General features: G+C 32.3%; 1 protein-coding gene across 3 annotated transcripts in view; it reads right to left on the bottom strand.

The window, feature by feature from the left end:
• Positions 1-14,177, bottom strand: part of LOC114330030 (zinc finger protein 677-like) — a 43,424-nt gene that overhangs the window by 18,434 nt on the left and 10,813 nt on the right. For 2 of the 3 annotated variants that reach the window (XM_028279329.2, XM_028279328.2), the window contains exons 4-7: positions 10,696-10,945; positions 9,523-9,738; positions 2,945-3,250; positions 1,182-1,519 (exon numbers count right to left, since the gene is read on the bottom strand). In XM_028279329.2, the coding sequence (XP_028135130.1) occupies positions 1,182-1,519; positions 2,945-3,250; positions 9,523-9,738; positions 10,696-10,945 (1,110 nt within the window). The remainder of the gene's footprint in view (positions 1-1,181; positions 1,520-2,944; positions 3,251-9,522; positions 9,739-10,695; positions 10,946-14,177) is intronic. The other variant, XM_028279330.2, reaches the window with a different exon arrangement.

Consider the following 14,177-nt stretch of genomic DNA (forward strand, 5'->3'; position numbering starts at 1 on the left):
CTTTTAATAAAATATTTTATATATTTAATATATAAGGTGTTCAGAATGAGTTGAGTGAATGAGTTACTTACACTACGAAGCATTTGGAAATGAACACTTCGAAATACACTTTTTATTCTATTTTTCATCTAATCTCTTGTTGTTTGAGGCATTTTATAACCTTCATTCTTAACTTAACCCCAAAAAAATCAGTCCAGTTTATTAAATTTTGGTGATCTGGGTGGCCACACTACTGGTCCATTGAAAACTGAAAATATCTAGAAAACTAATAAATTTAGACATAGGGAATGTTGTATAAAAATTAAAGTACGATAATGGTGCTTTTCAGTAGTGATATAAAATACAGGGTGTTCCATTTAAAATTACTGAGAAAATAATGTATTTGCGTTTGGACTCACCCTGTATTCGATAGAAAGAAAATTAGCAATGTCAATCATTTTTAAAAATGTTGACAATAAATAAAAAAATATGGCATCAATAAACCATTACCGTTGTGCTTATTTTTATTTATACAGGGGGCTGAACTTCTTACGATCTTTATATAACATAACAGACCTTTATATTTTTATAAAGGGGAAATTAAGAAGATTTCGAATATAGGAGAAAATATAGGGTGTTCCATTTAAAAAAAAAATATAAGTTTGGTCTGCCACGATGTTATCGAACACCCTCTAATATTCTAATTAGCTACAAGTTGGAAGCTTAAAGTTGGCTACAATTTTTGTTATTAACTTTTATTGCTATCTATTACTATAGCGGCTCTATTGAGCCCCCCTAATCAATCACCCTGTAGATAATAAATAAATTACTGTGGGGAATGGAACACTAACTTATACATAATATTAAAATAATGACAATTTTTTCAGTTAACTAATAATACTACTATATCTACTATCTCGATTATTCTTCCAGATAGGCCCATCAAACTCAATATGGAAATGTTCATTACAGAACGTTCTATTCAAATGTGTAACCATATACAGGGTGTTCCATTTAAATTAACAATGTTAACATCTGCGGCCATTTTCATTGCCCCCTCTTTGTATGTATATAATCATTTTCGAAAACTACATAAAAAATCGTGTAAGTTTTGTATTTTACATTTTTTTTCTAATTCTGTAAGTAAAGCAGTATACAGGGGGGTAAAAATATACTGAATAACCCTGTACAATCAAACTTACCTGTGATTTCGTCTTGCTGGTAGAACCATTATTATTCCTTAACGGCCGTGCTTTATACGGCACCTTCGCAGATGCGTTCTCTCCATGGTGTCTAGTATAATGCTCCTTCAATTTATCCCTTCTCGAACTGGCGTAATCACAATGAGAACACTTGAACGGTTTTTCCTCAAGATGTATTCGTTCGTGTCGTACTAGATGAGATTTCTCCATAAAACTTCGCCCGCATACTCCACAAACGTGAGGTCTGACACCATTATGGCTCTTAGCATGGCTCGCTAGTTGGGTTTTCTTAGATGTTGTGTACTTACAATGAGGATATGAACAACGGTATATATCTGCTGCAAAATAGTTTTATTATAAGAGAAACGAAGCATACATTGTAAAAAAATTTTAGTAAATGTGATCATTTAAATACTGTAAGAAATTGTCACCGCCATTAAGAGAGGTAAAAATACTACAAGAAAACTGCAAATGTACCTACTACATACTACTCAAATGTAATATTACTGTTAAGATAAGTAAATTTAACCTAATGAAATTGTGTGCATTTACTCATTGCTATTTTCTCCATAACTTTGCCAAAAGTGAGTGAATTTACCTGCTGGCAACTGCAAATAGCCTTTTAGTTTGTAAAATTGTCACCAGTAGAATTGCCCACGTCAATGTATTTGTATGATGAATCGAGAGACTGTTCCCCAATAGGAAGACGATCAGTTAGAAGAGCAAGAAAACGATGGAACAACAACTTACTGGACGCACATTGAAAAAATATAGCCACGTCTATACAAAAAGAGGAAGAAGAAGAATGTATTTGTACAAACTTATTAGTTTGGTTAAATTTGTACATTTACAGTCTTGTTACCATTTTAATACGCAAATTTACTACTATTGTAAGCGAAAGTCATTATTATACTAGAAAAGATTGGTTTCTAATGTGAAAAATTCTCTTTTCTCCTTATTACAAAAAAGCTACCGGATGTAGTTGAATTTACAACTGTTAAGCTTTAAGCTTAACTGTAGTGTCTTGTTTAGTATGTGACCGTTTCGCTGACCCTTAAATAAATCACCCTAGATACTATCCACACTTATGAATTTTCTGTTCCACTTAGTGATCCATATTGCATCACGGTCATTTAGTAGATGGACAAGAAGAATTGACTTTGATTCTATGTTGACGGTGTCCAATTCCCTTTCATTTGACGTCTCGTACGTCACGATCGGACCAATAGCAACGAAGGTATGACGTTATGCCCTCTTGGTATGCTCCGATAAGTATGAAACATAGTGTATTCAACCCTATTTTTCATTCCCCTTCCAGCGATAATTCTGGTTGCGCCAGAAGTAACGTCTATCTACTTCAGTTCCCAAAAATTTTCAATAAATAAATAAATAACACATATCTCTAAAATATACCTCTACAATAAATAAAAATAACTTTATAAAAACAACATCACTTTGAGTTAGACAAATAATTCACATGAATAAATTTTCTTAAAATTAATAAAAGCAAAAGTTTGCTGCCCAACTACCTCAAGATACATCCCACTTTTATTTGTCATAAAGTTGAAAACCACTAGACAACAGCATAGTATAAATAAGCGCTTAGTATGCGTCTATTCTACTACATTCCTTGAACCGGCATCATTTTGAGTGGCCATTTACCGAAGACTTGAAGATGGGATGGACACTAAATTGTAATGCCCGAAACCGGTCCTTTTGACTCAATAAAACACATTATGAGTAAGTCTGAAGTCTGTATTTACCTGCATGAATCCTTTTATGTGCAATCATATGGCTAATAAACTTGGTATGAAATCCACACAGATCGCAAGACAAATTCTTCTCTGTTGAATGGTTCAAGAGATGAGCTTCCAGATTTTGGCCGAATTTGAATGATTTTGAACAATGTTCACATTTGAACGTTTCTGGTGTGTGCATTTTCATATGGGAAATGTAGTTCTGTTTCAAACGGCATTTGAACGTACAAAATGTGCATTGGTAGATGGATTCGTCTAGATGATGTGCACGATGACTGATTAGTTTGGATATTTGTTCCACACTAAAGTTACCTTAAAAATAAAATTTATTTGAATTCATTCATTTATTTTTGATTAATAAAAAAATAATGAACATTTTATTAGTCGAAGAGATAGAAGCAGATTTTGTGCGTGATAAGTAATATGGAAAAACTATATGGGTATATGTTCAACTAGTTGTGTACATTACTTTCCCCAACGGCCGGAAACCAAAGTTGGGGCCGAGGGTAGATATAAGGGGTCAAAGTCGCGGTTTTTATCATTTTTTTTTGTGACGCTGTTGATAGAGATAGTGCACCAAAATTTGGAAATAAGTAGGTCATGACGTAACCAATTAAAATCTCCAGCGGCGAAACGCTGCGTGGCCGACAAAGGGGTGGGGACAGGGGTGAATATAAAAATTAAAAGGGGTTTTTTGTGACTTTCCTGATAGAGATAGTGCACCAAAATTTGGGAATAAGCAGGCCATGACCTAACTAAGTAAAATTCCCAAAGCCGGAAACCAGAGTGGGGGACGAGGGTAGTTATAAGGGTTCAAAATCGCGGTTTTTATTATTTTTTTCTGACGCGCATGATCGAGATAGTGCACCAAAATTTGGGAATAGGTAGGCCATGACGTAGCTAATTAAAATCTCCAGGGGCGGAACGCTGCGTGGCCGACAAAGGGGTGGAGACAGGTGTGAATATAAAAATTATAAAGGATTTTTTGTAACGTTCCTGATCGAGATAGTGCACCAAAATTTGGGAATAAGTAGACCATTACATAACTAAGTAGAATCCCCAGAGCCGGAAACCAGAGTGGGGGACGACGGTAGTTATAAGGGGTCAAATTCGCGGTTTTTATTATTTTTTTTTTGTAACGCTCATAATTACGCTTCTAAGTACAGTAGAACCCCGTAAATACGAACCCCGCGAATCCGAACTTTCGGCAAATCCGAACCAACGGAAAGTGAAAAAAGTTTAAAAATTCAAGACAAAAACATAAAAACATGTTTATTATAGAGAGTAAAGCCAGAAAATTGGACAATGTAGGATTACTAGGACTTTGACATTTAAAATTTCTTAAAAATAAATATTATACTTTAATATATAGGTTTATAAAGTGTTTATAAAGGTTAAACACAAACTTACTTTGGTTCTCTCGTAGTCAACTTGAGTCCAAAAGTATTGTCCATACACTTGCGAGAACGTTTGGCTACTCAAAATCACAATGAAAGCTTTGAACTACTAGTTAAGGCTAACTTTCGGATAATCCGAACTTTTCGGAATCCGAACAGGCTGTCCCCCCAATTAGTTCGGATTTGCGGGGTTCTACTGTATAATTAAATAAAAGAAGAACAAAAAATTACACTTTTTTCGAATAAAATTTTTATCCAATGCCTAGATTTCTGTCACATTGGAACTACTAAAATCGTTTATCTATAACAAGAAATCGAAATTAACTGACAAGATTTGGCAACATAGAGAAAAAGTCACCGTTATCACAATGCCTATTATTACAATATTGTGCTTTCGTCTTTGATAGTGTCACCTACTTCCGACGCACTGTTGTCAAAGGTTCGCAAAACTTTCGAAAAACGGTGCAGCAAAACTTTCGAAAAACGGTGCAGCAAAACTTTCGCTCGAATTAATATTAATGACACACTGATGTAGCTTCTTAATACTTGTACATGATTGTACATAAAATACATGATTTTTTTTCTAATTTCATCATTGTTTCTATTAATTAATAACAAAAATTTCCAGAACAATAATTATAATTATTTGCATAAATCAATGTTATAAAAATTTTTTGAGAAAGATAAGAAATTTTAATTCTTTACATTTTTTATGAAAATATTGTGTCACCGTTTTTAACAAAGCTAGCTGACCCCACCTAGATGTCCACCCTTTTGGATTTTGATTCTACAATGAATCAATTGTGCAAGTTACGGACATATTCTCGATGACGAGCATAACCCAAAAATTTTGCGTATTCACCCTTGTCCGCCCCTGGACATTTTATTTAGTTTTTTCATGATCTACTTATTCCCAAATTTCGGTACACTATCTCGTTAACGAAGGTCACAAAAAACCCCTATATTTGTATATTCAACCCTACCCACCACCCCTTTATACCCAAGCAGCGTTCCGCCCATTTAGATTTTAGTTAGTTATGTCATGATCTACTTATTGCCAAATTTTGGTGCACTATCTCTATCAAGAGCGTCACAAAAAAAATAATAAAAACCGCGACTTTGACCCCTTATATCTACCCTCGGCCCCAACTCTGTTTTCCGGCCGTTGGGGAAAGTAATGTACACAACTAGTTCAACATATCCCCGTATAGTTTTTCCATATTACTTATCACGCACAAAATCCGCTCCCAGCTCTTAGACTATATGATTAACGTTATAATTTGATTACTAATAACGAGCGATCCACAATTATTTTAATCAAAGCTATCCGAACAAAAAATCTTCATGCCCAGGTACTTGGATTCATCACAGTGGTTAATTTCTACCCCATCGTCTAATGTAATGGACTGCTTTGTTCCTCCAATACACATGGTTTCAGTTTTCTTAATGTTGACTTAATTTAATCATTATTGTATGAAATCCAGGTTCCTAGGAATTTGTATTTATCAACCCTTTCTATCGGTAAATTTCCCAAATCTATGCTTGTTTGTATGTAACAATAATAAATAAAATCTAAGATGTAACTGAACATATAACAGGGTTAAAATGGATATTTGCGGGCCACAATGCGAGACAGGAAGATAAAAGATGGAATGCTGAAATACAAAACTGGAGACCGTGGACAGGAAGAAGAGGAAGAGTAAGACCTCAGATGCGATGGAAGGACGATATAGTAAAGGCTGCAGGAACTCACTGGAAAAACGCAGCCAAGGACAGACGGAAATGGAAAGATTTGGGGAAGGCCTATGTCAAAAGTTGGATAGAAATGGGCTAAAAGAAGAAGAAGAATATGCTGTATATGTCCACCCCCAACTTTACATAACGTAACTCTTCTTCTCATTGAGTCTATAACATTGTTTAGGACCCACGGATATTATTTAATTCTTCAATATGATTCTCTATTCTTTGTTAAAGACCTTCCAAATCTTATACTGAAGCTATTTCCTTGTGGCATTTTTATGATTAACTATTTAGATGGGAAATACTAAATACTACTAAATTTAACAAAAATGTTGTTGCTAAGTAAAAAAATTCTTCTAATAATTTATTTAATCTGACTCATTTATATTGGCAATTCAGACGTATATTATACATTTTAAAGTAGAAGACTTTAAAATTATATCGCCAATATTTATGAGTTGCGTTCCTGGGACGACTTTACTAAAAGATAGTTCATTCGATTACATGAAATCAATCCCAACTCAAGAATATCCGTCACCAAAAAATCATAGCATGTGATCTGTCTTTAAAAAGACAACCAAATGCAACGATGGCAGTAAAATTCTCGCGTTATAGATTCCATAGTAAATCACGAGGGAAAATCAGGAAAAAACCTCGTGATACTATCCCGACATCGTAAGTATTTAGTCTTACATTTAATTTACTTTCAAAAACTAATACAAATTCTGACTTTAATATGTTTAAATTATAAATAATACTAATAATACATAGATATACAATAAATAATACTAAAATATAAAGTATGTACTAACTCGATATGTTATTGACTTACTAATCGTATTATTTTCTTTCTACTGACTTCCTCTTTCAGTATGGTTAACCACATCCTACTGCATTCTACCGAGGAATTTGCGACACAATTGGTTTCATTTAGCATAATTAGAGCCGCTTCTTTGATTTTTCTCTTTTTACTATCTGATTTGTTCAGGACTATACTTGAATCTTTCCACTGAACTCTATGTTCATTATCCCATGCGTGTTGACATATTTGAGATCTATCAAATTCTCTATTTTTAATACAAGACTTCACTTATTCTAACGTTTAATGGTCTTGATGTTTCACCTAAATAAAATTGTTCGCATTCACAAGGTATTTTATAAATGGAATTCTTTGTTCTTTCTTGTTCATTGTTAGGTTTAGTTTTAGTTAGAATAGATCTAAATGTGTTTGTTGTTTTGAATGTTGTTGAAATGTTGAATTTATTTCCTATTGTTTTAAGCTTCTCGGATAGTCCCTTTATATATGGTATTTATATTTTACTCGTATTATTTCTTGTGAATGTTGTAGGATCCCGTTCTATATTGTTCTGTTCCATTAGATCCAATCTTGACAATTCCTTATTTATAAACGATAAAAGATAATCTTATAATAATAAACGTTAATAAAATTATTTTTTCAATTTAATTGTGGCTTATTTCCCATCTAAATAGTTGACCTTCCAAATCTATTACAGAAGTTTTAAAAATCGAGTTTTTTAAATGTGGGAGTCAAATCACAGGATCAAGGGGGAATATAATAGGTGTAAATATTAAACTAAATTAAATTATAAAAACGGTATTCGAAAAACAGCGGCAGGACGCTTCTCTTAAAAGGAAAAACGTTTAATTATGATGAGTAGTTCCTGAGATACAACCGGTCAAAGTTGACCGGAATTTACGGCAAAGATATAAACAATAGGATCATAATTTTCAAACCATCACCTTATTATTTTAGTCCTCTTTCTCCACACCAATTTTCATATCCTTAAAATACTCATAACATATATTATTATAATAAAAACTATCGATAATACGTGTGAAAATTGCCAAAAATAGCAAAATTCCAATCAAAAATTAGGTTGGAGAAAATGTAACCCTTAAAGTTCAAAATCGGTATACGTTAAAAAAATGCATTTTCTCGGCTTCTCATGGAGCAATTTCCTTCATTCTTTTTTTGTTACCAAGTAATTCGAGTAGAGCCATCGAACTAACGCATTATTAAATGTCAAACTTGCTTTTGTTTTGTTATAATAAATTAATTTATTTATTATAACACAAAATTTTAATTTGTTTAAATAAAAATTGTTTAAATAATTATACAGCTTTCAAATGAGAATATTTATGTTTTTAACTTTAAAAGGTACACTTGTAGTAAGTTTATCTAAAAAAAGCCTACAAGTGGAAAAAATATGTAGTTTTCTGTTCTTATAAATAAATTAATCTATTATAACAAAACAAAAGCAAGTTTGACATTTAATAATGCATTAGTTCGATGGCCCTACACGAGTTATTAGGGAACAAAAAAAGAATGAAGGAAATTGCTCCATGGGAAGCCGAGAAAATGCATTTTTTAACGTATATCGATTTTGAACTTTGAGGGTTACATTTTCTCCAACCTAATTTTTGATTGGAATTTTGCTATTTTTGGCAATTTTCACACGTATTATCGATAGTTTTTATTATAATAATATATATTATGAGTATTTTAAAGATATGAAAATTGGTGTGGAGAAAGAGGACAAAAATAAAAAGGTAATGGTTTAAAAATTATGATCCTAGTGTTTATATCTTTGCCGAAAATTCCGGTCAACTTTGACTGGTTGTATCTCAGGAACCACTCATCATAATTAAACGTTTTTTCTTTTAAAAGAAGCGTCCTGCCGCTGTCTTTCGAATACCGTTTTCACGATTTAATTTAGTTTAATACTTCCCGAGATATTCTATTTGTTTATAAGCCAAAAAATTGTTAATAATTTTAAAATATTCCTGAGGCCGCTTAAATAGTCTCATTTCAATTCTGTAAAGTACATTAGATAGGTATAGTGCCTTTTTATGAAAAAATCGTAGTTATTCTTATGCATTATAATTATTGTCGTTATTATAGCGACCGTAAATTTTTAATTAACAATTCAATTGTTGCTAAACTGCTCGTTCAATTTCCATCGACTTCTGGAATTATAATCTATACGAAAGGGGCTTTTACATTACCAAGCTATTTAATTATTGATTAACAATTACTTATCTAAAAGTTTAGTTGAAAATTAAAGATTTTGTTGGAAACACCCGCTTTTTCCGGGGAAAGTTTTCATCGAAGTAAATCGGAAAAAACACGTCTCTGTGCAAAATTTAATTGCGGTCAATTTTTATTTGAGTGTTTTTGGTGTAAAGTGAAAATCTTTGGAGTTATAGAGCAAAAATTGAAAAAAACACGATTTTCGGGCGCCATTTTGTTTATAAAAAAAGTAGCACACTATCTGCGGACTTTGCATATCTATATTATTAATACATACAATAATAAGATTCGATTCCAGCAATAAAATTGCTGGTAAATAACTTTTCCTTGTATTTTGCTAATTAGCCCAGAGTATTATAATAGTTAAAATAAGCAAAAATTAGCAAAAAACTTACAAAAATCACACTTGAAGGGTGGTCCACTAAAATGTGTTTTCATGTGATTTAAGTAATCCCCATGATACTGGCAAACAAACGAACACAAACCACATTTATAGGTGACATTCTTAGCATGACTTAGTGCTAAGTGTTGTTCCAGTAACAAACTGTCATTGATTGTTGTAAAACAGATGGGGCACTTGATACCCACTTTTTCATCTGTATCAACCATCACTATAACAAAAAAAATTAATAAAGCATCATTCGTTGTGAACCGATACAAGAGCCGTCTTATTTTAGTTAGTTCAGAGAGCGCCAAAAGCACTCTAAACTGGTTTCAACCCTTCTAGGGTTTCTTCAGATAGTGCATATTTGATTCTCTCTGAGCTACTAAAATTCGGGCCGCCGGCCTCGGTTCACAAACGAAATTTCATGATAGCATGGATGCCGTGGCGGCACCCGTTCGAAGACGAATGAAAGTTTTACTTTTAATATTAACAATATCAAAAATGAAACTTTATTAGAACTAGTTAATAGTTTAATAGTAACAATATCAAAAATGAAACTTTATTAGAACTAGTTCTAATAAAGTTTTATTCTTGATATTGTTACTATTAAAAGTAAAACTTTCGTTCGTCTTAAAAAAATTATTTATCACTGAACTATTAACGCACAAGATAAAACTGTAGCTGTTTGTTAGAAAATTTCAGCTAGAAATATTTGGTGAAATGGATTTACATATTTTCTATATTTTTTTATTCTATTCTAAAGACTTACAATTCTGGTACTGGTATTGCGCTATTGCGTTCTCAAGGTCAAGTAATTATTTACTGTTTTCTAAAAAATATTATTGGCAATTAACTTGAGTTTTGGTAAATGTGTTAAAAGTGGTCCACTTGCAAGGGGTCAATTCATCAATATAATATGCATATTTGCGATATAGCATTGCAAAAGACACAGTTCTCTTGATAAATAGTTATATAAAAATATAAGTATGAAAAAAAAAATCGACATTCACAGAGTCTAATCAGTTGAAGAAGACATGCAGTTTCATTCAGGTCAGTAGAATTGTTGACATAGCAATGTTGACCTAGCCAGTTCGTTTATCATTACATACCTTTAACAAATTAATATAATAATTTGTATTGTTATCATATTTATTAATATAATATTAATACTCTATTCAAATACCTTCAGTTTCTTCCTTTTCTTCAATATCTAACAGTGATGTTTTCTTACATATTAACATCTTTAGGGCTGCCATTCTCACACTAGGTTGCAATCCAAATAACATAAGCTTCTTTAAGATATTCTGTTTTTGATTTTTCAACTTTGCTTTTACTAGCACAGAATTTTTAACATGGTGTGACTCACCTAGTTTTTCAGTCACTGTAATTTTCTTTTGTTTCATATCAGCCTCGTGTATTTTTTCTTGGGACACCTAAAAATGCAGATGGTTACTGATATTGTTTTATCATAAAGTTCATATTTGTGACAAAAGTCGCGTATATGTATAACTGAAAACAATAATTAATATCTGATGCAAAAACTATCTTTTACTTTAATATCTGATTATTGTATTCTAGGTTTTGGATCATTTAGAACTTTTTATAAAGAATAAATTATTTTCATAGAACTACAAAAAAAAAGTTTTCCAAAAATTATTAATGTAACTATTTTTAATGGAAAATAAGCCACAATTTTACTAAAACAATGATTTTATTAACGTTTCGACGTCTAAATCGGATGCCGTTTAATAGTTAATTACAAAAATGCCACAAGAAAATGGCTTCAGAACGACATCAAAAATTATTACTCATCTAATTAAGTGGACACCCTCAGTCTTTGGACCATGTTTGATCTGACAGACCCAAGTCTGGGAAGGTATACCTATATGAAATTAAAAAGAAAATAATTGATGGGAATGAAATTACATTTAAAGTTGCTTAAGTTTAATGAAAATAAGATAATCTAAAACACTCAAGTCATTTTGGTTACCTTCTTAAAAACATGCATGTAGGAGGATCATTTGTCAGGAATGTAATAAAACTTGTAAAACATATTGTCATTCTTTAAATACAATAAATATATATTATACAAAAACAAGTAATTGGACTTCGTAATTCCTAGGTTTTCACCCAAAGTAATCGAAAGTACAACTGGAAGTAGATATTTGAACTCTTCGTGTAACTTTGCGTCGATTGATATACGATTTTACTAATTTTGAGTCATTTTTACTAAACTTTGGGTCATCATTGTACAGAAATGACTTTTTTTTTTCTTTTTTGAAATGACTTTAAAACCGGAACTACAGATTCAAACTCGACTTTTCAAAACGCTTCGGTTGATATGTTACATGTACTATTTCTGCGACTATAATATGGCACTTCTGGTTAGAACTTTTTAACCGGAAATGATTAAAATACCAAAATTGTACATTCTTGTTCCCATCTTGCTCAGGCACGTCGAATGATATATCGCTTATACTATTTCGGTGACTTTAAAATAGTACTTACTGTTGCAACTCTAAAACCGGAAGTCCGATGTCAAATTTCTCATCTTTAATACCATCCTTGGGTTATAAGCTTTCATTCGACACCTCATTTGCCATTCTATCTGTATTAATAACGGAGAAGTTGTATTCGCGGACGGACGGACAGACAGTCATGAAACCTGAAGTATATATTTGTTCTCGTCTGGCGAAGGCGCGTCGAATAATATATCACTTGTACTATTCCGGTGACTTTAAAACAATACTTCTGGTCGCATTTCTAAAAGCGGAAGTCCTGGGTCAAATTTCTTACCTTTAGTACCATCCTTGGATTATAAGCTTTTATTTGACACCTCATTTGTCATTCTACCTGGTATAGTGACGGAGGAGTCACATTAGCGGTCGGCCGGACAGACAGCCTAGGTCAAATTTCTCACCTTTAGTACCATCCTTGGATTATAAGCTTTCATTTGACACTTCATTTGTCATTCTACCTGGTATAATGACGGAGGAGTTATATTCGCGGTCGGACGGACAGACAGCCTAGTTCAAATTTCTCACCTTTAGTATTATCCTTGGATTATAAGCTTTCATTTGACACCTCATTTTTCATTTTATCTGGTATATTGACGGAGCAGTTATATTCGCGGCCGGACGAACAGGCGGATAGACAGCCTAGGTCAAATTTCTCAACTTTAGTACCATCCTTGGATTATAGGCTTTCATTTCACACCTCATTTGTCATTCTACCTGGTATAGAGGAGTTATATTCGCGGTCGGACGGACAGACAGCCTAGGTCAAACTCCTTACCTTTAGGACCATTCTTGGATTATAAGCTTTCATTTGACACCTCATTTGTCATTCTACCTGGTATAATGACGGAGGAGTTGTGTTTACGGACAGACAGACGGACGTGGTTAATTCAAAGTTTTCACATTTTTTCAAAATTAGTGAAAACAATAGAATACAAACTGTTGAGATATAAATGAAGTGTTACATTCAAATTACATAGAGCCATAATATTAGTGTATAATGTTAGTGTACAAAACTTACAATAGCAAAATAGCAATAGTGCAGCATTTAAGCTTATGTGCTGTAATAATTGACACAGGAATATCCCTCTGATGGTACATGAGCAGACCATTATTAATTTGTAATTGTGTAAAAAATTGAATATTAAAAATTTTGATTATTAAAACAATTTCTGATTGCAATTTTATAAGTTTTTACATACAGTGAGGATTTAAGTTGGAATAAATTCATTTTCTCAAGAATGGGCGACTCTGGAGATAAATCCCGAAACAGGTCGATTTTTATTTTTAAATTATAATTTTTTGGCATACATATCATACTAGTAACGTCAACCATCTGGGCATGATGACGTAATCGATGATTTTTTTAAATGAGAATAGGGGTCGTCTGATAGCTCATTCAAAAGGTTATTCAATTCTCTATTCATAATAGAAACATTAACATAATTATTTATACATGGTGCCCAAATTTTTTTTTTGGATTAAATTAATTAAGACAAAAAGAATAATGTATGTATGTAATTTATTTCATTCAAAATACATTTTATTGCTGTCAGAAAACAGAAACAATGTTAATTTGAAAAATAAACATTGCTTTTCGTTAAATTAAATGTTCAAACTGCTAAGAGGCAGGTGGGTGTCAGCTTTCATATTGAGTTTAAGCGAAATACAATATTTATTTATCAAATAAACATTTTTTCCTGTTTTCGAACAACAGTAAAATGTATTTCGAATTAAATAAATTATATAAACATTCTTGTTTTTGTCTCAATTTTAATTAAAAAAAATTTTTTGGACACTCTGTACAAATAATTATGTTAATGTTTATTTTAGTGAATAGAGCATTGAATAACCTTACGAATGAGCGACCTATCGTCTATCACACGACCCCTATTCTCATTTAAAAAACCATCGATTACGTCATCATGTCCAGATGCATGACGTCACTAGTATGATATATATGCCAAAAAATTATAATTTATAAATAAAAATCGACCTGTTTCGGGATTTATCTCCAGAGTCGCCCATTCTCGGGAAAATGAATGTATTCCAACTCAAACGTCCTCACTGTATAAATTTAGTTTAAAACAGATAGTGAGGCAGAATCACACATAATACTCACATATTAAATAAAAACTTATACGCTGTG

This window comes from Diabrotica virgifera, chromosome 1, assembly GCF_917563875.1.
Source record: "Diabrotica virgifera virgifera chromosome 1, PGI_DIABVI_V3a".
In the NCBI taxonomy this organism is placed as follows: Eukaryota; Metazoa; Arthropoda; class Insecta; order Coleoptera; family Chrysomelidae; genus Diabrotica; species Diabrotica virgifera.